The following is a 27770-nucleotide window of genomic DNA, read 5'->3' on the forward strand; positions in this document are numbered from 1 at the left end:
GGCATGGGTAGGCGGCACAGGTGGGCATGGGTAGGCGGCACAGGTGGGCATGGGTAGGCACTGATAGGCGGCACAGATGGGAACTGATAGGCGGCATTGTATTATAATATATTGTACTAATGGATGCCAATCAGTGCCAATCAATAATGCATGCCAATCAGTGATGCCCATTGTGGGCACTGATTGGCATCCATTATGGGCACTGATTGGCATCCATTGTGGCACTGACTGGAATCCCTGGTGGTCTAGGGTGGCATACCTTGTCCTTGGCATCCCTGGTGGTCTGGTGGCGTCCCTGGTGGTCCAGTGTGGGCATCCTCGGGGGGGCTGTGCTGATAATCGATCAGCACAGACCTCCCCTGTCAGAGGAGCAGCCGATCAGCTCTCCTCTACTCACGTCTGACCGGCCGATCACCGGCTTTTCCTATTTACACTGTGATCAGCCGTGATTGGACACGGCTGATCACATGGTAAAGAGTCTCCGTCGGAGACTCTTTACCGAGATCGTAGTTGCCGGGTGTCAGACTGACACCCCACAACAACGATCGCCGCGATGCGCGCCCCCAGGGGCGCGCAGCGGCTCATAATCCTGATCACGTCATATGACGTCCGGTCAGGATTATGAAACCACTTTGCAGCCGTCTATTTGCTATAGGGCGGGCGGCAAGGGGTTAAACAGATATCCCGGATATCCTTTCTATAGGATAACACTGGTAAGTTGATTGTACTCGGAGTTGGGCCTTAAATATACTATTCAATATTTAAAGCCCGACTCCGAGCACGGTCAGCTTACCGGTGTTAAAATTTTACTAAATGCAAAACTTTCCTTTTTAGTTTTGAACGGAGAGGAGAGGAGAGGAGAGGAGTTTGAAGACTCGTCAACATTTGTATCGCTCTCTGTGCCTCCGTCAGGGAGATTCACGCTCTCTATTTGTCCTGTTTAGCATTATCAGTGAAAGTAAAAAGAAGGAGATTTCTCTTCACTTCCTGTCCTGCAGAGACAGCAGAAGGTGAAAGGAAATCACTTCAATGTAAGAAACGTCCAGGGGTTCTAACCCCATTGCCATTCTATTCAAAACTAAGATAAAGGTTTTGGCTTTGGATAAACGCTTTACCTTGTCTACAGACAGTAGAAATGATTTGCTCAGTGTGGATCGGGGAATGTTTGGTTTCCATATATGTAATGTATAGAGTGCATTGTACAACGTGCAGGTGTCAGGAGTATGTATTGTATAGAGTGCATTGTACAATGTGCAGGTGTCAGGAGTCTGTATTGTATAGAGTGCATTGTACAATGTGCAGGTGTCAGGAGTCTGTATTGTATAGCATGCATTGTACAACATGCAGGTGTCAGGAGTATGTATTGTATAACGTGCATTGTACAACGTGCAGGTGTCAGGAGTCTGTATTGTATAACGTGCATTGTACAACGTGCAGGTGTCAGGAGTCTGTATTGTATAACGTGCATTGTACAACGTGCAGGTGTCAGGAGTCTGTATTGTATAACGTGCATTGTACAACGTGCAGGTGTCAGGAGTCTGTATTGTATAGCGTGCATTGTACAACGTGCAGGTGTCTCTGTGCCACACCTGCAGAGTGAATTGTTCAACGTGCAGGTGTCAGGAGTATGTATTGTATACCGTGCATTGTACAACGTGCAAGTGTCTGTATTGTATAGAGTGCATTGTACAACATGCAGGTGTCAGGAGTATGTATTGTATACCATGCATTGTACAATGTGCAGGTGTCAGGAGTCTGTATTGTATAGAGTGCATTGTACAATGTGCAGGTGTCAGGAGTCTGTATTGTATAGAGTGCATTGTACAATGTGCAGGTGTCAGGAGTATGTATTGTATACCATGCATTGTACAATGTGCAGGTGTCAGGAGTCTGTATTGTATAGATTGCATTGTACAACGTGCAGCTGTCAGGAGTCTGTATTGCATAGAGTGCATTGTACAACGCGCAGGTGTCAGGAGTCTGTATTGTGCAGAGTGCATTGTACAACGTGCAGGTATCAGGAGTCTTTATTGTATAGAGTGCATTGTACAACGTGCAGGTGTCAGGAGTCTGTATTGTATAGAGTGCATTGTACAACGTGCAGGAGTCTGTATTGTATAGAGTGCATTGTTTAACGTGCAGGTGTCAGGAGTCTGTATTGTATAGAGTGAATTGTTCAACGTGCAGGTGTCATTAGTATGTATTGTATACCGTGCATTGTACAACGTGCAGGTGTCTGTATTGTATAGAGTGCATTGTACAACATGCAGGTGTCAGGAGTATGTATTGTATACCATGCATTGTACAATGTGCAGGTGTCAGGAGTCTGTATTGTATAGAGTGTACTGTACAATGTGCAGGTGTCAGGAGTCTGTATTGTATAGAGTGTACTGTACAATGTGCAGCTGTCAGGAGTCTGTATTGCATAGAGTGCATTGTACAACGCGCAGGTGTCAGGAGTCTGTATTGTATAGCGTGCATTGTACAATGCGCAGGTGTCAGAAGTCTGTATTATACAGAGTGCATCGTACAACATACAGGTGTCAGGCGTATGTAATGTATAGAGTGGAGGTGTCAGGAGTATGTATCCTACAGATGGAAGGCGTGAGGAGTATGTATTGTACAGAGTGCAGGGTCAGGATTATGCAGACGTTGGAAGCCGAGTCACTTAATATTTCACATTCTCCTGAAAGCAAAAACAAAAAGTCCCCTCGTGTTTTCTGGACTTGCAGGGCACTACATTTGCCTAACTATGCCTGTCATGGGCCCCTCGGGGGAGGGGGGAGTCCTGCCCCCAACACTAACCCCCTTCTTCCCCCCCCCTCTTTCTTCTAGCCTCTTACTTCATCTTGTTCTTTCTATTCTGTTGCATTTTACTCAGCGCCGTCTGTTGCTCTTATGCCAACCAACAAATGACCATCCCCTCCCCGTGAGGTTAAGCTAAGTGTTCTACTCTCGGAAAGGTTTGACCACTGAATAGGGCAGTTCTTTTAGTAGTCCCATTGCACCTTAGCTTGGCCTTTTAGCCGGCACCACCTACGCACATGTGGTGCCGACGGCCTGTTCTATTGCCATTCTCCATTCATGACTCTTTATCAGTCAAAAGTTTTTTCTTGTAAAACTTCTTACAATAAAAACATTGTGAAAGAAAAAGAAGTCCCCTCTCTGGCCCGGGCCCACCATCTGCATCAATATGGCCTAGGGCAGGAGTCTCCAAACTATGGCTCTCCAGTTGTTCAGGAACTACAGTTCCCATGATGCTTAGTCATGTTTGTGAATGTCAGAGTTTTGCAATGCCTCATGGGACGTGTAGTTCTGCAACAGCTGGGGGGGCCGTAGTTTGGAGACCCCTGGCCTAGGGGAACTTTACTATAATTGCCGGGAGCTATTGGTAGTACTCTGCCTGTGCCCCATGGAAAATAAAAATGACCTTCTCTGCCCCTGATCCATCCTACTGGACTTAAGGGGTCATGGCCCAGTACAGGAGGGCCGGGGTTCTCCCCCCACTATCAGCAGGTCCATCTTGCAGGCACCTCCATGATGTTCCAGGCTGACATATGGCCCTGGGCTCCCCTTCCCTTCCTGGGACAGTTGTATGCAATGCCCCCCCCCTTCCATCTTTCATAGGCACCAACAAAAAAAAAAATTGAAGACGGATGTTTTTTAGAAAGTTCTGTTGGAACAAGCATCCTATCTTTGTAGCAGTGATGAAGAGAGGCCTGGACTATTTCATGTTCTTCAAAGCCTGTTGTACAAATTGCTTATCTTTAAAAACGCTGATATCCTTCTCCAGCTTCCCTTTGAAGCTCTTGTCACCGAGGAGGACTGACATCTTCTTCTGTTCAGTCATTGTGTTCTAGTTATCACAATGCAGCTTACCCATCCTCCATCACTGCGAAGAATGCCGATGGTGGGATACAATGATGGGACAATGTGGAGATAATGGGAAGCGATGACAGGACATTGTGGAGATAATGGATATGGAATAACGGGACAATGTGGAATCTGAGTTCCACTTCTCCAACTCGTAGCTTCGTATCTGGGAATCAACATGCAAAGCAATGACGGGACAATGTGGAATCTGAGTTCCACTTCTCCAACTCGTAGTTTCTTATCTGGGAATCAACATGGGAAGCAATGATGGGACAATGTGGAATCTGAGTTCCACTTCTCCAACTCGTAGCTTCGTATCTGGGAATCAACATGTGAAGCAATGACGGGACAATGTGGAATCTGAGTTCCACTTCTCCAACTCGTAGCTTCGTATCTGGGAATCAACATGTGAAGCAATGACGGGACAATGTGGAATCTGAGTTCCACTTCTCCAACTCGTAGCTTCTTATCTGGGAATCAACATGGGAAGCAATGACGGGACAATGTGGAATCTGAGTTCCACTTCTCCAACTCGTAGCTTCGTATCTGGGAATCAACATGTGAAGCAATGACGGGACAATGTGGAATCTGAGTTCCACTTCTCCAACTCGTAGCTTCTTATCTGGGAATCAACATGGGAAGCAATGACGGGACAATGTGGAATCTGAGTTCCACTTCTCCAACTCGTAGCTTCGTATCTGGGAATCAACATGTGAAGCAATGACGGGACAATGTGGAATCTGAGTTCCACTTCTCCAACTCGTAGTTTCTTATCTGGGAATCAACATGTGAAGCAATGACGGGACAATGTGGAATCTGAGTTCCACTTCTCCAACTCGTAGTTTCTTATCTGGGAATCAACATGGGAAGCAATGACGGGACAATGTGGAATCTGAGTTCCACTTCTCCAACTCGTAGTTTCTTATCTGGGAATCAACATGGGAAGCAATGACGGGACAATGTGGAATCTGAGTTCCACTTCTCCAACTTGTAGCTTCTTATCTGGGAATCAACATGTGAAGCAATGACGGGACAATGTGGAATCTGAGTTCCACTTCTCCAACTCGTAGCTTCTTATCTGGGAATCAACATGGGAAGCAATGACGGGACAATGTGGAATCTGAGTTCCACTTCTCCAACTCGTAGTTTCTTATCTGGGAATCAACATGCGAAGCAATGATGGGACAATGTGGAATCTGAGTTCCACTTCTCCAACTCGTATTTTCTTATCTGGGAATCAACATGCGAAGCAATGACGGGACAATGTGGAATCTGAGTTCCACTTCTCCAACTCGTAGCTTTGTATCTGGGAATCAACATGTGAAGCAATGACGGGACAATGTGGAATCTGAGTTCCACTTCTCCAACTCGTAGCTTCTTATCTGGGAATCAACATGGGAAGCAATGACGGGACAATGTGGAATCTGAGTTCCACTTCTCCAACTCGTAGCTTCGTATCTGGGAATCAACATGCAAAGCAATGACGGGACAATGTGGAATCTGAGTTCCACTTCTCCAACTTGTAGCGTCGTATCTGGGAATCAACATGTGAAGCAATGACGGGACAATGTGGAATCTGAGTTCCACTTCTCCAACTCGTAGCTTTGTATCTGGGAATCAACATGTGAAGCAATGACGGGACAATGTGGAATCTGAGTTCCACTTCTCCAACTCGTAGCTTCTTATCTGGGAATCAACATGGGAAGCAATGACGGGACAATGTGGAATCTGAGTTCCACTTCTCCAACTTGTAGCGTCGTATCTGGGAATCAACATGCAAAGCAATGACGGGACAATGTGGAATCTGAGTTCCACTTCTCCAACTCGTAGCTTCTTATCTGGGAATCAACATGGGAAGCAATGACGGGACAATGTGGAATCTGAGTTCCACTTCTCCAACTCGTAGCTTCGTATCTGGGAATCAACATGCAAAGCAATGACGGGACAATGTGGAATCTGAGTTCCACTTCTCCAACTTGTAGCGTCGTATCTGGGAATCAACATGTGAAGCAATGACGGGACAATGTGGAATCTGAGTTCCACTTCTCCAACTTGTAGCTTCGTATCTGGGAATCAACATGCGAAGCAATGATGGGACAATGTGGAATCTGAGTTCCACTTCTCCAACTTGTAGCGTCGTATCTGGGAATCAACATGCGAAGCAATGACGGGACAATGTGGAATCTGAGTTCCCCTTCTCCAACTTGTAGCTTCTTATCTGGGAATCAACAGCTTCCATGTGTTACGTTGGGTGCTGAGTGAGGCGGGAAGGGATCGGCGACGAGGCATGAAATCAATACTTCACATACCTAATCAAATAAGCTACATGACAAAATCACTCACTGCAGGTTCAGTAATGGAAAAACCGCTGACGTACAGTAATAGCTCTTCCCAGAATCTGACGTCGGCCTCATATGGGCACCAAAGAAAGTTCTAAACCAAAACCATAAGGAAGTTCAGGGCAGAATTCACGCAAAGGAGTTCATCATATAAGGAGGTTACCAAATTTTAGTGATCGTAAACAAAGCCATTTATTTATTCTTCGTATTTGCTGTATGTAAGCACCAAGAATTTGCTCAATACTTTAAGATACCGTACAGTCACATCAGTCCCTGCCCCCATGGAGCTTGCAATCTAAAGCCCCTATCTCACATACATGCTAGAACCATTTTTGACTAGAGACAATGAACCTATCAGCCTGTCTTTGGAAAGAAACTGGAGGTTCCCAGAGGAAACCCCCCACGAGCACATGGAGAACATGGGACTGGATACCACCTGTGATGCTTGTTAACCACTTCAGCCCCGTACCATTTTGCTGGCCAGAGACCAGACCACTTTTTGCGATTCGGCACTGCGTCGCTTTAACTGACAATTGCACGGTCGTACGACGTGGCTCCCAAACAAAATCTACTTTTTTTCCCACAAATAGAGCTTTCTCTTGGTGGTATTTGATCACCCCTGCGGTTTTTATTTTTTGCGCTATAAACAAAAATAGAGCGACAATTTTGAAGAAAAACGCATTATTTTTTACTTTTTGTTATAATAAATATCCCCCAAAAATATATATTAAAAAAAATTTGCGCTCAGTTTAGGCCGATACGTATTCTTCTACATATTTTTGGTAAAAAAAAAACGCAGTTAGCGAATATTGATTCGTTTGCGCAAAAGTTATAGCGTTTACGAAATAGGGGATAGTTTTATGGCATTTTTATTAATAATTTTTTTTCACTAGTAATAGCGGCGATCAGCGATTTTTATTGTGACTGCGACATTATGGCGGACACATCGGACAATTTTTGACACATTTTTGGGACCATTGTCATTTATACAGCAATCACTGCTATATAAATGCACTGATTCCTGTGTAAATAACACTGGCAGTGAAGGGGTTAACCAGTGGGTGGCAGTGTAGGGGTTAAGTGTTCCTAGGGGTGTGTTACTAACTGTGGGGGGCTGGGATTTCATTTAGTGAACACTGATCTCTGCTCCAATCACATGGAGCAGAGATCAGCGTCACTTGTTGCTAGGCAGAACGGGGAGATGCTGTTTACAACGGCATCTCTCCGTTCAGCCACCCCGTGAGATGATCGCGGGTATGCCCGCGGCGATCAAGTCCGCGGGACCCACGACCGGACTCACGGGGGTCCCAACCAGCACGTAAAGATTGGACGTACCTGTATGCCAATATGCCTGCCTATGCCATTCTGCCGACGTACATCGGCGTGCGCTGATCGGGAACTGGTTAAAGAGGACACATACTCAGAAAGTTGTGCCCAAAAAAAAAAGACAAGCAGAGGGCAAAGGATTAGTCACCAGTATTGCCCATGGTCCCTCTGAAGCTTATTACTGACTCACCACACCTTTTATTCAGCATTGTTGAGGAAAATGGAAAAATAGCGCTGGACCCGTAGAGTTTTCTCACTGGTATTGCTATCTTAAAGTACCGATATTGATGTAAATGATCTGGTTCCTGGGCAGGTAGCTTCTATACCCCAGAGAATCTTCACAGTCCCCTTGGCTTGTAGTGCAATGTAACAAAAAAGGGAACTTGGAAGTGGTACACTACTGCTTAGAGTAGCCATTCTGAACCCCGGGGTTCCTCCAGAGCAGCCTTTGTCAACCTTTTCAACACAGAGGAACCCTTGAAATAGTTCTCCAGGTCTCGAGGAACCTCTGATAAAGAGTAGAAATCTACAACTCATGATACATTAGTGTGATGGTCAGTGGGAAGAATGGTCCTCACACTTGTGGTCATTGGGAAGAATGGTCCTCACACTTGTGGTCATTGGGAAGAATGGTCCTCACACTTGTGGTCAGTGGGAAGAATGGTCCTTACACTTGTGGTCATTGGGAAGAATGGTCCTCACACTTGTGGTCATTGGGAAGAATGGTCCTTACACTTGTGGTCATTGGGAAGAATGGTCCTCACACTTGTGGTCATTGGGAAGAATGGTCCTTACACTTGTGGTCATTGGGAAGAATGGTCCTTACACTTGTGGTCATTGGGAAGAATGGTCCTCACACTTGTGGTCATTGGGAAGAATGGTCCTTACACTTGTGGTCATTGGGAAGAATGGTCCTTACACTTGTGATCAAGTGTACACTTGTACACTTGTGACTTGTCATCATAAGGGTGCCATTCTAAACACCACTTTAAGGGGGGACATTCTTCCTATTGACCACCAATATAAGGAGCATTGTTCTTATTGAGCCCTGATGATTTGGTTTTTAGCAAGGGTTCCTCGAGACATAAAAATTATTTTTGGGGTTCCTCTAGGGCAGCCTTTCTCAACCCTTTCAACACAGAGGAACCCTTGAAATAGTTCTCCGGTCTCGGGGGAACCCCTGCTAAATTTTAGAAATCTACAACTCATGATACACTGGAGTGATGGTCGGTGGGAAGAATGGTCCTTACACTTGTGGTCATTGGGAAGAATGGTCCTTACACTTGTGGTCATTGGGAAGAATGGTCCTCACACTTGTGGTCATTGGGAAGAATGGTCCTCACACTTGTGGTCATTGGGAAGAATGGTCCTTACACTTGTGGTCATTGGGAAGAATGGTCCTTACACTTGTGGTCATTGGGTAGAATGGTCCTTACACTTGTGGTCATTGGGAAGAATGGTCCTTACACTTGTGGTCATTGGGAAGAATGGTCCTCACACTTGTGGTCATTGGGTAGAATGGTCCTCACACTTGTGGTCATTGGGAAGAATGGTCCTTACACTTGTGGTCATTGGGTAGAATGGTCCTTACACTTGTGGTCATTGGGAAGAACAGTCCTTACACTTGTGGTCATTGGGTAGAATGGTCCTTACACTTGTGGTCATTGGGAAGAATGGTCCTCACACTTGTGGTCATTGGGAAGAACAGTCCTTACACTTGTGGTCATTGGGTAGAATGGTCCTTACACTTGTGGTCATTGGGTTGAATGGTCCTTACACTTGTGGTCATTGGGTAGAATGGTCCTTACACTTGTGGTCATTGGGAAGAATGGTCCTTACACTTGTGGTCATTGGGAAGAATGGTCCTTACACTTGTGGTCATTGGGAAGAATTACCTCCTTACAGAGAGCTAAAAAGATTAATGGTGTCAGTGGGAAATTATCTGAGAGGCAGAAATTGCCCAATGCTGAAGGAACCCCTAGCAACCTTTGGAGGAACCCTAGTTGAGAATCAGTGCTCTAGGGTTAAAGGGTTGTGAACGCCTGGCTTAGAGGTCCAGATACAACTGCATTCAGATAAAAAAAAACGGACAATTCAAAAAGTAGCCAACGTGTTTCAAGGGCCCAAGAGCAGGAGGGCGAGAAAAATCACTGACATCTCCATATCAATCTGATATGAATATAATTTCCTCTCCCTGGGGTGATATTTAAAACCAAATACCCAACAGTCAATAGTATTGGAAGTATAAACATTTTTGTAGGCTGGCTGGTAAGTGAGCCGGGAATTTTTGTTTGTCACCCATGTGCTCCTTGCTGCACAGGCCAGTTATAGGTTGGGGTGGTCGCCATTTGTTTGTGCTGTATTTGGCGAGCGGATGCACTGGATATCTTCGCTGCCGTTGTGCTGTTGCTGGGTGTCCAGTGGGGCCTGTACCTTTAAGAAGGCATAGGCTCCCTCCAGGCATACCTGCCCTCAATCTATCCATTTATTATACACTATATTACCAAAAGTATTGGGACGCCTGCTTTTACATGGACTTTAACCACTTGCCTACAGGGCACTTTCACCCCCTTCCCGCCCTGGCCGATTTTCAGCGCTGTCACAATTTGAATGACAATTGCACGGTCATGCAACGCTGCACCCAAGTAAATTTTTTATAATTTTTTCCCAAAAATACAGCTTTGTTTTGCTGGTATTTAATCATCGCTTTTTTTTTTTTTTGCGAAAAGTTTTTCTTCGTTTCTGTCAGAAAATTTTGTAAATAAGTAATTTTTCTTCTTCACTGATAGGTGCTGATGAGGAGTCACTGATGGGCACTGATAAGGTGACACTAATACTCAGCACTGATGGGCCCTGATAGGTGGCACTGATGGGCCCTGATAGATGGCACTGATGGGCCCTGATAGGTGACACTGATAGGTGGCACTGAAGGGCACTGATAGGTGGCATGAATAGGTGACACTGATGGGCACTGATTGGCAATACTGATGGTCATGAATAGTTGACACTGGTGGGCACTGATAGGCGACACTGATGGGCATGGATAGGTGGCACTGATAGGCGACACTGATGGGCACTGATAGGCGGCACTGATGGGCACTGATAGGTGGCACTTATGGGCATGGATAGGTGGCACTGATGAGCACTGATAAGTGGCACTGATAGGCGACATTGATGGGCACTGATGGGCACTGATTGGTGGCATGGATAGGCGACACTGATGGGCACTGATTGGAAGTACTGATGGGTACGGATAGGTGGCACTGATGAGCACTGATAGGTGGCACTGATAGGCAACACTGATGGGCACTGATAGGTGCACAGATGGGCACTGATAGGTGTCACTTATGGGCAATGATAGGTGGCATGGATAGCCGGCACTGATTGGCGGTACTGATGAGCAGGCACTGATGGATACTGAAAGGCTGCACTGAATTGCATCACTGATGGGCCCAGACTGCCATCACTGCTGGGCACTGTTGGGGCTGCACTGATATTCAGGGTACTGATGATCAGCACCCTGATTATCTGTACAGGTCACCCCTGCAAGGAGATGTTGCTGATCAGCTCTCTTCTCCTCACTTCTGTGTTTACATGTAATCGGCTATGTCACATATAACACATGGGACACATGGGTAAAGAGCCGTGTCATTGGCTCTTTACTGAGATGGGGGACACGGCGCACCCACGATTGCTGTGCACCCCCCGCGGGGCACACTAAGGTGGTGAGACTGGGTAAAGTCATATGATGTCAGCTCAGAACAAGCACCGATCCCGTCCACCGTCATTTGTCTATATAGCGGGCGGGAGGCGCTTAATGACACCCCAGTCTTAGTCCGTAGGGTTCAATATTGAGTTGGCTCCGCCCTTTGCAGCTACAACAGCTTCAACTCTTCTGGGAAGGCCGTCCACAAGGTTTAGAGAGACAGAGATAGAGGGAAAGTTACTGTAGGCAGGACAGTATAGTGGTCGGCGTAGTGGATAGTATAGTGGTCAGTTTAGTGTACAGTACAGTGGTCAGCGTAGTGGACAGTATAGTGTACAGTGTAGTATAGTGGTCAGCGTAGTGGATAGTATAGTTTACAGTATAGTAGTCAGTGTAGTATACTGGACGGTGCAGTATAGTGGGTAGTGTAGTATAGTGGTCAGTGTAGCATACAGTGTAGTATAGTGGTCAGTGTAGCGGATAGTATAGTGGTCAGTGTAGTGGACAGTATAGTATAGTGGTCAGTGTAGTATAGTGGTCAGTGTAGCGGATAGTATAGTGGTCAGTGTAGTGGACAGTATAGTGGGTAGTGTAGTATAGTGGTCAGTGTAGCGGACAGTATAGTATAGTGGTCAGTGTAGCGGACAGTATAGTGGTCAGTGTAGTGGACAGTATAGTATAGTGGTCAGTGTAGCGGACAGTATAGTGGTCAGTGTAGTATAGTGGCCAGTGTAGCGGACAGTATAGTATAGTGGTCAGTGTGGTGGACAGTATAGTGGTCAGTGTAGTATAGTGGTCAGTGTAGTATAGTGGTCAGTGTAGTATAGTGGTCAGTGTAGTATAGTGGTCAGTGTAGTATAGTGGCCAGTGTAGCGGACAGTATAGTATAGTGGTCAGTGTGGTGGACAGTATAGTGGTCAGTGTAGTATAGTGGTCAGTGTAGCGGACAGTATAGTATAGTGGCCAGTGTAGCGGAGAGTATAGTGTAGTGGTCAGTGTAGTACAGTGGTCAGTGTAGTGGACAGTATAGTATAGTGGCCAGTGTAGCGGACAGTATAGTGTAGCGGACAGTATAGTATAGTGGCCAGTGTAGCGGAGAGTATAGTGTAGTGGTCAGTATAGGAATCAGGTAGGTCAGTGTTGGAATCAGGTAGGTCAATTCTATTGTATTTGAAAGAACTCGGGGAATGCTAAAAGTCCGCAGGTTAGGGGGGCGCAAATTACTTGCCTTGCCCCGGGTGCTGACGCTACCCCACTGCATCAACGCTAAAGTTTTATCTTTTTCAAAACATTTGCAGATCAAAAAAAAAAAAAAGTCAAGTCCGCTGGCTCATAGGCTTGGATTGCTCTTAGCCACTTTTAATGTACCTGTTCCCTCCACAAAGTGGGGGTTAACCACTCTGGTGGCTCAGATATTTTCCTGGAGAATGCAACCTGGAGGCCAGAGACCTCAACGGTCGCCCCCGGGGGGGGGGGGGGGGGGGCACGAGGCAGGTAGGTCTCCTGAGTACTTGGAGTCCATTCCAGTATCTGACACATCTTTGTGAAGCTCAGACCCCCCCCCCCCCTCCCCCCCCCCAACAACATCTTCCCCGAAGAACGTGCAAAACCGCAGCCAGTACGGGAGGTCTGTCAGCAAGGCCATTCCCAGAATTTAGAGATCTCCTGGCTGGAGGGGGAAAGAAGGAATAAAATCCAAAATCAGGTTTAAAAAAAAAATAAAAATAAATAAAAAATGTAAGAATAAAGTACATCTTGGGAAGCCTCCACCTTCACGCTGGAACTGCCCCGAGAAGGAAAAATCATTTTGGCTTTAGAATGTGAGTTTAACATTCAGTTTGCTTCTGTAAAACAAATAAGAAAAGAGTGCGGTCTTCACGAAAAACGGCCTGGAAAAAAAAAAAAACTCAGACGTTGGCTGACACCTCTGCCGCGGGAAGCAGCATGGGAGGGAAAGAACTCAGCGCACCGATCACAGACCACACATTCATTTCTCCCTTAATGCCACCGAGATGGATGAAGATCGGCTGAAGTGAAAGGAATTGGCCCGAGGGGGGCGAGAAAAAAAAAAAAAAAAAAAAAAAAAGGTTCTGGAGCCCGAGCTGTCATTCCTGCGTGTCCAGCTGCACTTCTTCAAACTGGCAGCTCACAATGGCACAAGTGTACCGACCTGTCATCACTACCCAATCAGCTTGTTCAATACGCAGGCAATCAAAGCGCGACTTCATGAAGTATGGACCCAACAACATCAATAGGCCTAACGCAAAACCCTGCCCACCGCTTACATGGAAATGTTATTTGGGGAGGGGGGAAGCCAAAGGGACTTAAAATGACATTAAAGTCTGGTTTAAAAATAAAATAAAATAAATGCTATTCAAGCGTTGTGGCAGTGCCATGTAGGGTTGCCACCTTTTCTTCAAGCCGAACCCGAAGACTTTAGCGACACGGGGCGCATTTTTATTCGTAGTATACGCTATAGGATTATAAAAGACCTGAGGCACCTTTGGGTGCCCCAAGCAGAGTGGTAATGCAGCATGCTGCGGCAAACAGTGGGTGTGGCCAAACTGTTTTTGCTGACATCATGCCCCCCCCCCCCCAGTGATGCCAAACCTGCCCCCAGACAGCGTCCTGCACAGGGCTGGACTGGGACAAAAATTTGGCCCTGGACTTCATCCAGACGGGCCCACTTTAATTTTGCAAACACGCAAAAAACAGTATATAAACTGTACGCAATTGGGCAAAACAGCCCCTAGAGAGCCCCCCTTACATCAGGGTCCCCAGAGAGCCCCTCCTTACATCTGGGTCCCCAGAGAGCCCCCCACTTACATCAGGGTCCCCATATAGCCTTCCCCTTACATCAGGGTCCCCAGAGAGCCCCCCACTTACATCAGGGTCCCCAGAGAGCCCCCACTTACATCAGGGTCCCCAGAGAGCCTCCCCTTACATCAGGGTCCCCATATAGCCTTCCCCTTACATCAGGGTCCCCAGAGAGCCTCCCCTTACATCAGGGTCCCCATATAGCCTTCCCCTTACATCAGGGTCCCCAGAGAGCCCCTCTTACAGCAGAGTCCCCAGAGATCATGCGCCTTACATCAGAGTCCCTAGAGAGCCAACCCCTTACATCCGGGTCCCCACAGAGCCCCCCCCTTAAGTCCGGGTCCACAGAGAGCCTCTCTCTTACATCAGGTTCCCCAGAGAGCCTCCGGCTTACATCAGGGTCCCCAGAGAGCCCCTCCTTACATCAGGGTCACCAGAAAGAGGGCAGGTAGTGGGCTGGGACCCTGTGGTTGGGGACTCCTGGACTGACTCGGGGCTATGGGCCCCAGATTCGGGGCTATAGCCCCAAAAGTCCCCTCCCAGTGATGCCACTGGCTGCCACTGAAACCAGCCCACTGAGCCATCGGCCCACCGGGAAACTCCCTATAGTCCCTATGGCCAGTACATGCCTGGTCCTGCAGCTCACGAATGGCAACAGATTTTTGTGTGACTATCTCAGTTACATGAGGAGCCACAGCTCAGTCTAAATAATGTGTCCGGGTTTCAGGCAGACTGAAACCTGGACACAAGAGTCCAAACCCGAACTGTCCGGGTGAATCCTGGACAGGTGGCAACCCTAGTGCCATGCCACGCCACTGTGAAAATGGAGGAGAAAATGACGCAGGCTTTACATTGCGGTAAGGTGACCAGATTTTTCAAATGAAATCCAGGGACATAATTTCTATTTATTTTTTTACTAGTAACGGCAGCAATCGGCGACTCGTATCGGGACTGCGATATTGCGGTGGACAAAATCGGACACTAATGCCGCGTACACACGATCAGTTTTCCCGTCTGAATAAACTCCGAAGGTTTTTCTGACGGAGTTCCGCTGAAACTGTCTTGCCTGCACACGATCACACCAAAGCCCGACGGTCTAGAACGCGGTGACGTACAACACGTGTTTTCTCACTGTGGGGGGGGAGGTGCTTTTACTGAGGGAAGACATAGATCCCTGTACCTGCTTTGCAGGAACACAGGATCAATGTCTTCCACACTGACAGAATGGGCGAACTGCCTTGTTTACATAGCAGACCACTAGGCGAGTCCACCGGATCCGCTGATTGGCTCTGATACTCAGAAATGCAGGATCACGTATAGAAGTGATCCTGCACAGCGCAAAACCCCATGTAGCAGTAAATCTGCTATCAGACGATCGGAAACTGGTTAAAGTGGTTGTAAACCCTTACAAACCACTTTGACCTACAGGTAAGCCTAGATTAAGGTTTACCTGTAGGTCCAAGAAATATCTCCTAAACCTACACGGTTTAGGAGATATTTGCCCGAAGACGGGCACCGCTGTCTACGGCGCATGCACCGTAGACAGCGGCGTGCAGGCGCACTGAGGGCAGCATTTCCAACAACGGAGCTGCCGCGCGTGTCGGCTCCCGTGCGCATGCGCAGGAGTGACGTCATCGCGGCTTCACAGAATGACAGCGGCGGAGCTGCAAGACCCCACCGAGAAGATGGATGCGCCGGACTACAGGGGACAGCGGTGACTTCGCTGGCTCCTGTGTCAGGTAAGTGACACATAATGGGCTACTATGCGATGCGATGCGATGCGATGTGATGCATAGTAGTCCATTATGCTTTACCATTGCAGGGAATGAAAGAGGAAGTAAACTCATCAGGGTTTACTTCCTCTTTAAGATCATCAGCATTATGGTAACTCACAGGCAGGGGGCGCTCTATCATGGCTCTGTCACAGTGTGTCACATAACATGGCTGCTGGGTGCTGATTTTGTGAACTTCTGACCAATAATTGCCCCCCCGCTGCCTGTGAGTTTTGATGCCATCCATTATGCCAGAGAGGCAGACACAGTGCCATGTAGTCTATTCACAGACACCCCAAAGCTCATCTGTGTTGAAGCCTTGAAGGCACTGGCAGCCCCCCCGATTGGATACCCTCCCCCTCTATTCCTGCTGCTGGACATCATCAGCTGAGCTCAGCTGCCTCTCTCTGCCCGTCGCCTCCGCCACCGGCCTCTCAGCCTCTCAGGTCTCACTCTCCGGGGCCCCGGCTACTACTGGGTGGGCAGCGGAGGAAAATGACTCTGCCGGGGAAGGCAAGGAGATAATTAGGTAGGCGGCTGGCCGGGATTTGAACCAAGGCAGAAGAAGATGTGAGCGGAGCTGGATGGGCACGTGCCGGAAACTGAAGAAATAATCCGCTCCGACCAGCACATCATCATCAGAAAGGGACACAGATAATGGAAATAATACACCCCCTAAGCTAGTAGGAGCGGGGGAGGGGTGTAATTCAGATTTTTTTTTTTTTTTATTATGCACTGACTGTCTTTGAAAATTGCCCCAGCTCCTGTTGAAGTCAAAACCGGGGACAGAATTGGTGCGGGGACAACGTCCTCAATCCGGGGACTGTCCCCTGAAACTGGGGACGTCTGGTCACCCTACATTAAGGGTTAAAGTGGTTGTAAAGCTCAGACCAGCTACTGTATGTAACCATCGGATGCTTTAGCCCACTTTTCCACCGCGCTGTAGCCAAATGATGGCTACAGCACGGCCAGCCAGTTCCGGGAGGGCATCATATGACCTCCTCCCGTGACTGTGCCCGCCGCGTGCGCCACGTGATCGGCTGTGTCCAATTGCAGCTGATCGCGATGTGAACAGAAGCCAATTATGGGCATTTCTTTTCTCTCGCCGAAGGGAGAGGAGAGCCGATAACCGGATTCTGTATAAGGGACATCTACACTGATAATCAGGGCACAGATGTGTCGGTGTCCTGATTATCAGTGCAGCCCCAACTGTGCCCACCAGTGCAGCCAATCAGTGCCCATCAGTCCCTCCTCATCAGCATCACCTATCAGTGCTGCCTATCAGTGCCCATCAGTACCACCTACCAGTGTCCATCAGTGCTGACTACCAGTGTCCATCAGTGCTGCCAATCAGTACCCATCAGTGCTCCCTCATCGGTGTCATCTATCAGTGCCAGCAGGGCCGGACTTACCATTAGGCTTGACTGGGCTCAAGCCCATGGGCCCCGCTGAGATGCATAGCTGAGTGTACTCGGCTTAGCTCCGCTCACAGTCACGCCATCAGTGCCCCCTCATCAGTGTCACCTATCAGCCGGACTTACCATTGGGCTTGACTAGGCTCAAGCCCATGGGCCCCGCCCAATAGGGGGCCCCGCCGAGATACATAGATAAATACGGTAATGTATAGAAGGCAGGGCCTAAAAGTGACTCAAGCCCAGGGGCCCCCAGCACCCTAAGTCCTGCCCTGAGTGCCACTTACCAGTGCCCGTCAGTGCCGCTTATCGGTGCTCATCCTTGCAACCTATTAGTGCCCATCAGTGCCACCTATCAGTACCACCCATCAGCGCACATCAGTGAAGCCTATCAGTGCCGCCTCATCAGCGCACATCAGTGAAGCCTATCAGTGCCGCCTCATCAGCGCACATCAGTGAAGCCTATCAGTGCCGCCTCATCAGCGCACATCAGTGAAGCCTATCAGGGCCGCCTCATCAGCGCACATCAGTGAAGCCTATCAGTGCCGCCTCATCAGCGCACATCAGTGAAGCCTATCAGTGCCGCCTCATCAGCGCACATCAGTGAAGCCTATCAGGGCCGCCTCATCAGCGCACATCAGTGAAGCCTATCAGTGCCGCCTCATCAGCGCACATCAGTGAAGCCTATCAGGGCCGCCTCATCAGTGCACATCAGTGAAGCCTATCAGTGCCGCCTCATCAGTGCACATCAGTGAAGCCTATCAGGGCCGCCTCATCAGCGCACATCAGTGAAGCCTATCAGTGCCGCCTCATCAGCGCACATCAGTGAAGCCTATCAGGGCCGCCTCATCAGCGCACATCAGTGAAGCCTATCAGTGCCGCCTCATCAGCGCACATCAGTGAAGCCTATCAGGGCCGCCTCATCAGCGCACATCAGTGAAGCCTATCAGTGCCGCCTCATCAGCGCACATCAGTGAAGCCTATCAGGGCCGCCTCATCAGCGCACATCAGTGAAGCCTATCAGTGCCGCCTCATCAGCGCACATCAGTGAAGCCTATCAGGGCCGCCTCATCAGCGCACATCAGTGAAGCCTATCAGTGCCGCCTCATCAGCGCACATCAGTGAAGCCTATCAGGGCCGCCTCATCAGCGCACATCAGTGAAGCCTATCAGTGCCGCCTCATCAGCGCACATCAGTGAAGCCTATCAGTGCCGCCTCATCAGCGCACATCAGTGAAGCCTATCAGGGCCGCCTCATCAGCGCACATCAGTGAAGCCTATCAGTGCCGCCTCATCAGCGCACATCAGTGAAGCCTATCAGGGCCGCCTCATCAGCGCACATCAGTGAAGACTATCAGCGCCGCCTCATCAGCGCACATCAGTGAAGCCTATCAGGGCCGCCTCATCAGCGCACATCAGTGAAGCCTATCAGTGCCGCCTCATCAGCGCACATCAGTGAAGCCTATCAGTGCCGCCTCATCAGCGCACATCAGTGAAGCCTATCAGTGCCGCCTCATCAGCGCACATCAGTGAAACCTATCAGTGCCGCCTCATCAGCGCACATCAGTGAAGCCTATCAGGGCCGCCTCATCAGCGCACATCAGTGAAGCCTATCAGTGCCGCCTCATCAGTGCACATCAGTGAGGCCTATCAGTGCCGCCTCATCAGCGCACATCAGTGAAGCCTATCAGTGCCGCCTCATCAGCGCACATCAGTGAAGCACCTGTTTGCAAAATTTTATAACAAACCATAAAAAAGTTGTTTTGTGGGTTTTTTTTCTAAATTTTTGGTCTTTTTCGTTTATTTAGCAAAAATTAAAAAAACCCCAGTGATGATTAAATGGCAACAAAAGAACACTCTATTTGTGTAAAAAACTAAAAATAAAAAGATAAATATTTCATTTGGATGCTGAAAGCTGAAAATTGGCCTGGGCAGGAAGGGGGTAAAAGTGCCCGGTAGGTAAGTGGTTAAATACCATTTATAGGTAAAGTTGATCCAGTGAGTATCCGAATGCCTCTTGGGGGATCAGGAAGGACTTTCCCCCTCCCCCCCCCCATTGAAGCAAATTGGATCATGCTTTATTGTGTGTGGGTTTTTTTTTTTGCCTTCCTCTGGATGAACTGTGAGTAAAGGATTGTGTATTCTGTTGGTTGGATGGACTTGTGTCTTTTTTCAACCAGACTAACTACAGTATGTGATGTGAAATATGAACACAGCATGACTAGGGTAGCTCAGAGGTCACCCCTAGAACGCCTACACGAGGCAGGATTTTGGGGATGGGGGTTTGTACTAGAAGAAGGGATGGAGAAGGTATTTGTTCTAGGAGGGGGGGGATTTGTGCTGGGAAGGGTAATTTGGAGGGGGGTGGTGCTAGGTGGAGAGATTTGGGGGAAACAGGATGTGTGCTAGGAGGGGTCATTTTTTTTGTGGTGGGAGAGATCTGGGGGGGGGGGGGGGTTTGAGCTGGAAGATGGAATTGGGGAGCAAAGATTTGTGCTGGGAGGGGGATTTGGACTTGTTGGGATTTGTTTGGGGAGAATTAAGGCTTGCAGGGGGAAATCTATGCTTAGGGGGTGAGCTTGTTGATTAGTGCTGGGTTTTTGTTTGGGGGGGCGGGGTTTTCCGCTGAGAAATGATGATTACACATGTGGGGGGGGGGGGAGGGCTGAGTACTAGATGACCTTGTCCCTGGACTGCACACAAGGCACTCAACAGGTCTCACATTGCTGATATCGGGTTCCCCTACAGACTCAGCCTCAATGTGATTTGGATCGGCAGTTGCAATAGTCAGCTACACACTGTGTGGAGGGAATCCGATCTCAGCTGTGTGCTATGTGGGGAGGAGGAGGAGTTCCCTGACAGCACTGACCCCGTCCCCTTCTCTGATGACTCCTGTATACTGCCCTATTGACCTCTGCTCACTACCCTGCTGACCCCCCTGTCTGCTGCCCTGCTGACCCACTGTCCACTGACCCACTGTCCTCTGCCCTGCTGACTTGCTGACCTCCTGTCTGCTACCCTGCTGACCCACTGTCCGCTGCCTTGCTGACCCCCCCCCCCCCCTGTCTGCTGCCCTGCTGACATCCTGTCCACTGCCCTGCTGACCCACTGTCCTCTGCCCTGCTGCCTTGCTGACCTCCTGTCTGCTGCCCTGCTGACCCACTGTCTGCTGCCTTGCTGACCCCCCCTGTCTGCTGACATCCTGTCTGCTGCCCTGCTGACCCACTGTCCTCTGCCCTACTGACCCACTGTCCTCTGCCCTGCTGCCTTGCTGACCTCCTGTCTGCTGCCCTGCTGACCCACTGTCCGCTGCCTTGCTGACCCCCCCCCTGTCTGCTGCCCTGCAGACCTCCTGTCTGCTGCCCTGATGACCTCCTGTCTGCTGCCCTGCTGACCCACTGTCCACTGCCCTGCTGACCCACTGTCCACTGCCCTGCTGCCTTGCTGACCTCCTGTCTGCTGCCCTGCTGATCCCTTTCTGTTGCCCTACTGGCCTCCTGTCTGCTGCCCTGCTGACCCCCTGTCCGCTGCCCTTCTGACCCCCTGTCCGCTGCCTAGCTGACCCCTGTCCACTGCCCTACTGACCCCCTGTCCACTGCCCTGCTGACCCCCCTATCTGCTGCCTTGCTGACCCCCCTGTCTGCTGTCTTGCTGACCTCCTGTCCGCTACCCTGCTAACCCACTGTCCTCTGCCCTGCTGACCCCCACTGACCTCTGCCTTGCTGACCTCCTGTATTCTGCCCTGCTAATCCCTTTCTGCTGCCCTGCTGACCCCCCTGTCTGCTGCCTTGCTGACCCCCCTGTCTGCTGCCCTGCTGACCCCCCTGTCTGCTGCCCTGCTAATCCCTTTCTGCTGCCCTGCTGACCTCCTGTCTGCTGCCCTGCTGACCCCCCCGTCCGCTGCCTTGCTGACCCCCCTGTCTGCTGCCCTGCTAATCCCTCTCTGCTGCCCTGCTGACCTCCTGTCTGCTGCCCTGCTGACCCCCCGTCCGCTGCCTTGCTGACCCCCCTGTATGCTGCCTTGCTGACCCCCCTGTCTGCTGCCCTGCTGACCTCTTGTCTGCTGCCCTGCTGACCTCTTGTCTGCTGATCCCTATCTGCTGCCCTGCTGACCCACTGTCTGCTGCCCTGCTGACCCCCTGTCTGTCTGTTGCCCTGCAAACCCCCTGTACACCGCCCTGATAACCCACTCTACACTGCCCTACAAACTGCTGACCCTATCCTCTGCCCTGCTGCTCCTTGTACACTGCCCTACTGATTCTCACTCACTGCACCGCTGACCTTGTATCCTCAGCCCCCCCCCCCCCCCCTGACATTTTTTACTGCCCACCCACATCAGACAGCCTAGATCTGGCCCCAACAGCAGGAGAGAAATCGTTGCGCAAACATCTTTTGTGTTAATACGGCGATCTCTCTGGGGGTTTTTTTTTCATTCAGCCCGCTGGGTTGAATGGAAAAAAAAACTTCTAGTGTGTACCCAGCTTTAGGGGCATTTTTACAATTGGCCCACAATGAAATGACATTAGCGGGGGTTCTGCAAGACCTGAATAATTTTAGGGGTTTCTCTGAGTAAAAAGGTTTAAATTTCATAATTTTCTAAAAAATTATGACAAAAAAAAAAAAATTACCACTTCAAAAACTCACTAAGCCTGTTACTAAATAACTTGGACTGTCCATTTTCCAAAAAGGGGTAATTTGGGGGGGGGGGGGGGGGCTATTTGTACTGTCCCGTAGCTTTGTAGACTTTGTATAACCTTCCTACAGACTAAATCATATACACTGATCTGGGTTATTTTCACCAAAGAAATTAAACAGAGTACACTTTGACCTAAATGAACGAAGAACGATTATTTTTTTGCAAAATTGTGTAACAGAATCGAAAAAGAAAACTTTATTTTTTTCAAAATGTCCAGTCTTTTTTTTGGTTTATTTACCAAAAAATAAAAAATAAACCCCAGTGGGGATTAAATACCGCCAAAAGAAAGATCTATTTGTGTGAACAGAATTATGAAAATTTCATATGAGTACAGTGTTGCATGACCGCGCAATTGTCATTCAAAGTGCGACAGAGCTGAAAATTGGCCTGGGCAGGGAAGGGGGTAAAATGCCAAGTTCCACTAAGAATCGCCACCATTACTAGTAAAAAAATAAATAAAAAAATCCATAAAAATATAATAATTTTTTTAACCAAAAAACATGTAATAGAATATATATTGGCCTAAATTGATTAATACATTTGATTTTTGACATTTTTTTAATTGGATGTGTTTTATAGCAGAAAGTAAAAAAAAAACATCTTTTTTTTTTTTTAATTGTCAGACTTTTTTTGTTTATAGCGGAAAAAAAAAAAAAAAAACGAGAGCTGAAAACTGCAAATTGGCCTGGACAGGAAGGGGGTAAAAGTGTCTGGTGTTGAAATGGTTAAACTATTTTAAATAAATAAAAATAATAATAATAATAATAATTGGATGTGTTTTATAGCAGAAAGTAAAAAAAAAATCTTTTTTTTTTTGTGTTTTTTTTTTAAATTGTCAGACTTTTTTGTTTATAGCGAAAAAAAAACACAAAAAAAAAAGACAGAGTTGAAAACTGAAAATTGGCTTGGGCAGGAAGGGGGTAAAAGTGCCTGGCATTGAAATGGTTAAACTATTTTAAATAAAAATAATAATAATAATAATTGGATGTGTTTTATAGCAGAAAGTAAAAAAAAGTTTTTTTTGTTTTTTTTTAAATTGGCAGACTTTTTTTGTTTATAGCGAAAAAAAAAGAAAAAAAAAACACAGAGTTGAAAACTGAAAATTGGCCTGGGCAGGAAGGGGGTAAAAGTGTCTGGTGTTGAAATGGTTAAACTATTTTAAATAAATAATAATAATAATAATAATAATTGGATGTGTTTTATAGCAGAAAGTAAAAAAAAAGTTTTTTTTTTTTTTTTTTTTTAATTGTCAGACTTTTTTTGTTTATAGCGAAAAAAAAAGAGAAAAAAAAAGACAGAGTTGAAAACTGAAAATTGGCCTGGGCAGGAAGGGGGTAAAAGTGCCTGGTGTTGAAATGGTTAAACTATTTTAAATAAAAAAAATTATAATAATAATAATTGAATGTGTTTTATAGCAGAAAGTAAAAAAAAAAATATATATTTTTATTTTTAAATTGTCAGCCTTTTTTTTGTTTATAGCGAAAAAAAAAAAAAAAATTAAAAGGTTGAAAACTGAAAATTGGCTTGGGCAGGAAGGGGGTAAAAGTGTCTGGTGTTGAAATGGTTAAACTATTTTAAATAAAAAATAATAATAATTGGATGTGTTTTATAGCAGAAAGTAAAAAAAAGTTTTTTTTTTTTTTTTAAATTGTCAGACTTTTTTTGTTTATAGCAGGAAAAAAAAAGAAAAAACGACAGAGCTGAAAGCTGACCTGGGTAGGAAGGGGGTATAAGTGTCTGGTGTTGAAATGGTTAAACTATTTTAAATAAAAATAATAATAATAATTGCATGTGTTTTATAGCAGAAAGTAAAAAAAAATATTTTTTTTAATTGAATAAAAATAATAATAATAATTGGATATGTTTTATAGCAGAAAGTACAAAAATTTTTTTTTCTAATTGAATAAAAATAATAATAATAATTGGATGTGTTTTATAGCGGAAAGTAAAAAAAAATTTTTTTTTTTAATTTTTTTTTTATTGTCAGACTTTTTTTTGTTTATAGCGGAAAAAACAAAAAAACAACAGATTTGAAAACTGAAAATTGGCTTGGGCAGGAAGGGGGGTAAACGTTTCTGGTGTTGAAATGGTTAAACTATTTTAAATAAAAAAAAAATAATAATAATAATTATAATTGGATGTTTATAGCGAAAAACAAAACAAACAAAAAACGACAGAGTTGAAAACTGAAAATTGGCTTGGGCAGGAAGGGCGTAAAAGTGTCCATTGTTGAAATGGTTAAACTATTTTAAATAAAAATAATAATAATAATTGGATGTGTTTTATAGCAGAAAGTAAAAAGAAAATTCTTTTTTTTTTTTTTATTGTCAGACTTTTTTTGGTTTATAGCGGAAAAAAACAAACAAAAAAAAAAAAACGACAGATTTGAAAACTGAAAATTGGCTTGGCCGTAAACGTTTCTGGTGTTGAAATGGTTAAACTATTTTAAATTAAAAAAAAATAATAATAATAATAATTGGATGTTTATAGCAGAAAAACAAAACAAACAAAAAACGACAGAGTTGAAAACTGAAAATTTGGCAGGAAGGGGGGTAAAAGCTTCTGGTGTTGAAATGGTTAAACTATTTTAAATAAAAAAAATAATAATAATAATAATTGAATGTATTTTATAGCAGAAAGTAAAAAAAATAATCTTTTTTTTTTTTTTAAATTGTCAGACTTTTTTTTGTTTATAGCGAAAAAACAAAACAAAAAAAACGACAGAGTTGAAAACTGAAAATTGGCTTGGGCAGGAAGGGGTGTAAAAGTGTCCGGTGTAGAAATGGTTAAACTATTTTAAATAAAAATAATAATAATAATTGAATGTATTTTATAGCAGAAAGTAAAAAAAACAAAAAATGACAGAGTTGAAAACTGAAAATTGGCTTGGGCAGGAAGGACGTAAAAGTGTCTGGTGTTGAAATGGTTAAACTATTTTAAATAAAAATAATAATAATAATAATGGGATGTGTTTTATAGCAGAAAGTAAAAATAATTTTTATTTTTTTTATTGTCAGACTTTTTTTGTTTATAGCGAAAATAACAAAACAAAAAATAATAATAATTGGATGTGTTCTATAGCAGACAGTAAAAAGAAATTTTTTTTTTTTTTTTTAAATGGTTAAACTATTTAAAAAACACACACACACACGCACACACACTACTTCTCTGTTCTTCTAAGGAACATAATTTGCCAATAGGGCGATGCACAGGAATGATTAAAGTACATTTCTGGAGGGGGAGGGGAGCCTCGTTCTCTCCATTATGTAATCTTCTGTCTGGCACGTTAAGCATGGCTTACAAAGCACTTTGTTTCTTTTTTTTTTTGTCTTGAAGTAGAATGAATTACTTTCTCTTGATAAGGAAAATAGTCGGTAACTCCAACACACAGTGACGTAGGCATCTAACTTATTTCCCCCCCCATTGTCCAGACTGACCATTTTATCTTCTTGACTTCTTTCCAGTTCTACGGATGCGAATCAAAGAGGTGAAGATTGAGAACGGAGACCGAAAACTCATCGCGGCTCAGAAGAAAAAGAAAGTCTTAAAAGCGGGAAAGCTGAAGAGGAAAGAGTTCCGCAAGCTTGTCTTGTACATCAAGAACGCGGCGGGGTGCCCGTGTCCCCAGCTGGACAATCTGAGCGGCAGCTTCCTCATCATGGGCCGGAAGGTGGACAATAAGCTTCTGCTGACCGCCATCTACAAGTGGGACAAGAAAAGCAAAGACATGAAGTACGCCGTCAACTTCATGTTCACCTACCCCTGCTCCGAAACCATTTCTCACAGCGCGGGGTCGCACTTGGGGTCTTTTCGCTAAGAGGAACAATCCTAGAGAACTTATGAGAAGAAGAAGAAGAAGAAGGAGCCCTCACCCAGCCTTACCAAATGGAACGTTTATATCTTAGCAATAGCAGTAACATAGCATACTCCGCTTACCATAAAGAAGAACACTAGGGAAGTCGTCATTGTGAGTGATACAAGAGGACGGGGTGAAGAATGAGATCTTTGGCGAGATGAGACATTGGGAAACCAAAAACGAGGAAAAGAAATACAAAAAAAAATAAAAAAAAATGATTATATGTTTAACATAGTTGTTGAAAGCCATGGTTTATCATTCCCCCGAGGCTAATGCATTAAGACCTAAGTTTGACACTGGTAAAAAAAAATTAAAAAAAAAAAATCTACAGAAAATTGCTGAATCGTGACTGGGCAGATGTATTCCGAAATAACTTAAATGATGCATGATATCAAGTCAGAAGAGCCAGGAACTATTTCTCTTTTCTTTTTCTTTTTTTGTTGTTGTAACCACAAACACCATGTAGCTAGCTAACGGCTGGTAATAGGAGAGGGGCTGTAGCTTGAAAAATGGGCCCGTTGGGTCTATTGTACATGCAATAACCAGAAAAGAAAGAAAAAATGTTCCACAGAGGGAAAATTTTGTAAATCTAAAACAAGAGCAGGTAGTACATATTTCCCCTCCAACCTCCCCCCCCTCTCCAAGATCGGCGCATTGTCCTTGAGTTATTGCTTATGGGGTCATGAATGGAGCAGCTGAAGTGTGATTTAGAGGTCCTCTGTAGGCTTTGCATGATTGGCCATGAATAATCTCACCTTAAACGCTCCCAGGTTCCACGGTACTGGTCAGGATTTTTAGGAATTGGAATGGTTTAGGGTGATGGTTTAGTACAAAGCACTGGCCAGAATTTTCGGCATCACAAAGGTTTAGGTTGGGGGTGTATTACGGGGTGTGTACTGCCCAGATCTTTGGGAACTGGCATGGTTTAGGGTGGGATTGTAGTAGAGTATACAATACCGTCCAGAATTTTCCACATCACCAAGGTTTAGGTTGGGGGTGTATTACGGGATGTGTACTACCAAGATCTTTGGGAACTGGCATGGTTTAGGGTGGGATTGTAGTAGAGTATACAATACCGTCCAGAATTTTCGGCATCACCAAGGTTTAGGTTGGGGGTGTATTACGGGGTGTGTACTGCCAAGATCTTTGGGAACTGGCATGGTTTAGGGTGGGATTGTAGTAGAGTATACAATACCGTCCAGAATTTTCGGCATCCCCTAGGTTTAGGTTGGGGGTGTATTACGGGATGTGTACTGCCCAGATCTTTGGGAACTGGCATGGTTTAGGGTGGGATTGTAGTAGAGTATACAATACCGTCCAGAATTTTCCACATCACCAAGGTTTAGGTTGGGGGTGTATTACGGGATGTGTACTACCAAGATCTTTGGGAACTGGCATGGTTTAGGGTGGGATTGTAGTAGAGTATACAATACCGTCCAGAATTTTCGGCATCACCAAGGTTTAGGTTGGGGGTGTATTACGGGGTGTGTACTGCCAAGATCTTTGGGAACTGGCATGGTTTAGGGTGGGATTGTAGTAGAGTATACAATACCGTCCAGAATTTTCGGCATCCCCTAGGTTTAGGTTGGGGGTGTATTACGGGATGTGTACTGCCCAGATCTTTGGGAACTGGCATGGTTTAGGGTGGGATTGTAGTAGAGTATACAATACCGTCCAGAATTTTCGGCATCACCAAGGTTTAGGTTGGGGTGTATTACGGGGTGTGTACTGCCCAGATCTTTGGGAACTGGCATGGTTTAGGGTGGGATTGTAGTAGAGTATACAATACCGTCCAGAATTTTCGGCATCACCAAGGTTTAGGTTGGGGGTGTATTACGGGGTGTGTACTGCCCAGATCTTTGGGAACTGGCATGGTTTAGGGTGGGATTGTAGTAGAGTATACAATACCGTCCAGAATTTTCGGCATCACCAAGGTTTAGGTTGGGGGTGTATTACGGGGTGTGTACTGCCAAG

At 46.1% G+C, this 27770-nt stretch overlaps 1 protein-coding gene across 1 annotated transcript in view; it reads left to right on the plus strand.

The window, feature by feature from the left end:
* Positions 1-26026, plus strand: part of SFRP5 (secreted frizzled related protein 5) — a 186540-nt gene extending 160514 nt beyond the window's left edge. Inside the window, exon 3 of the mRNA XM_077455718.1 lies at positions 25405-26026. Coding sequence (XP_077311844.1) covers positions 25405-25757 — 353 coding nt within the window. The 3' untranslated portion in view covers positions 25758-26026. The remainder of the gene's footprint in view (positions 1-25404) is intronic.
* Positions 26027-27770: the final 1744 nt, after the last annotated feature.

The sequence above is a fragment of the Lithobates pipiens genome, unplaced genomic scaffold, assembly GCF_037356315.1.
Source record: "Lithobates pipiens isolate NorthernLeopardFrog02 unplaced genomic scaffold, aLitPip1_a1.2 Scaffold_25, whole genome shotgun sequence".
Lineage (NCBI taxonomy): Eukaryota > Metazoa > Chordata > Amphibia > Anura > Ranidae > Lithobates > Lithobates pipiens.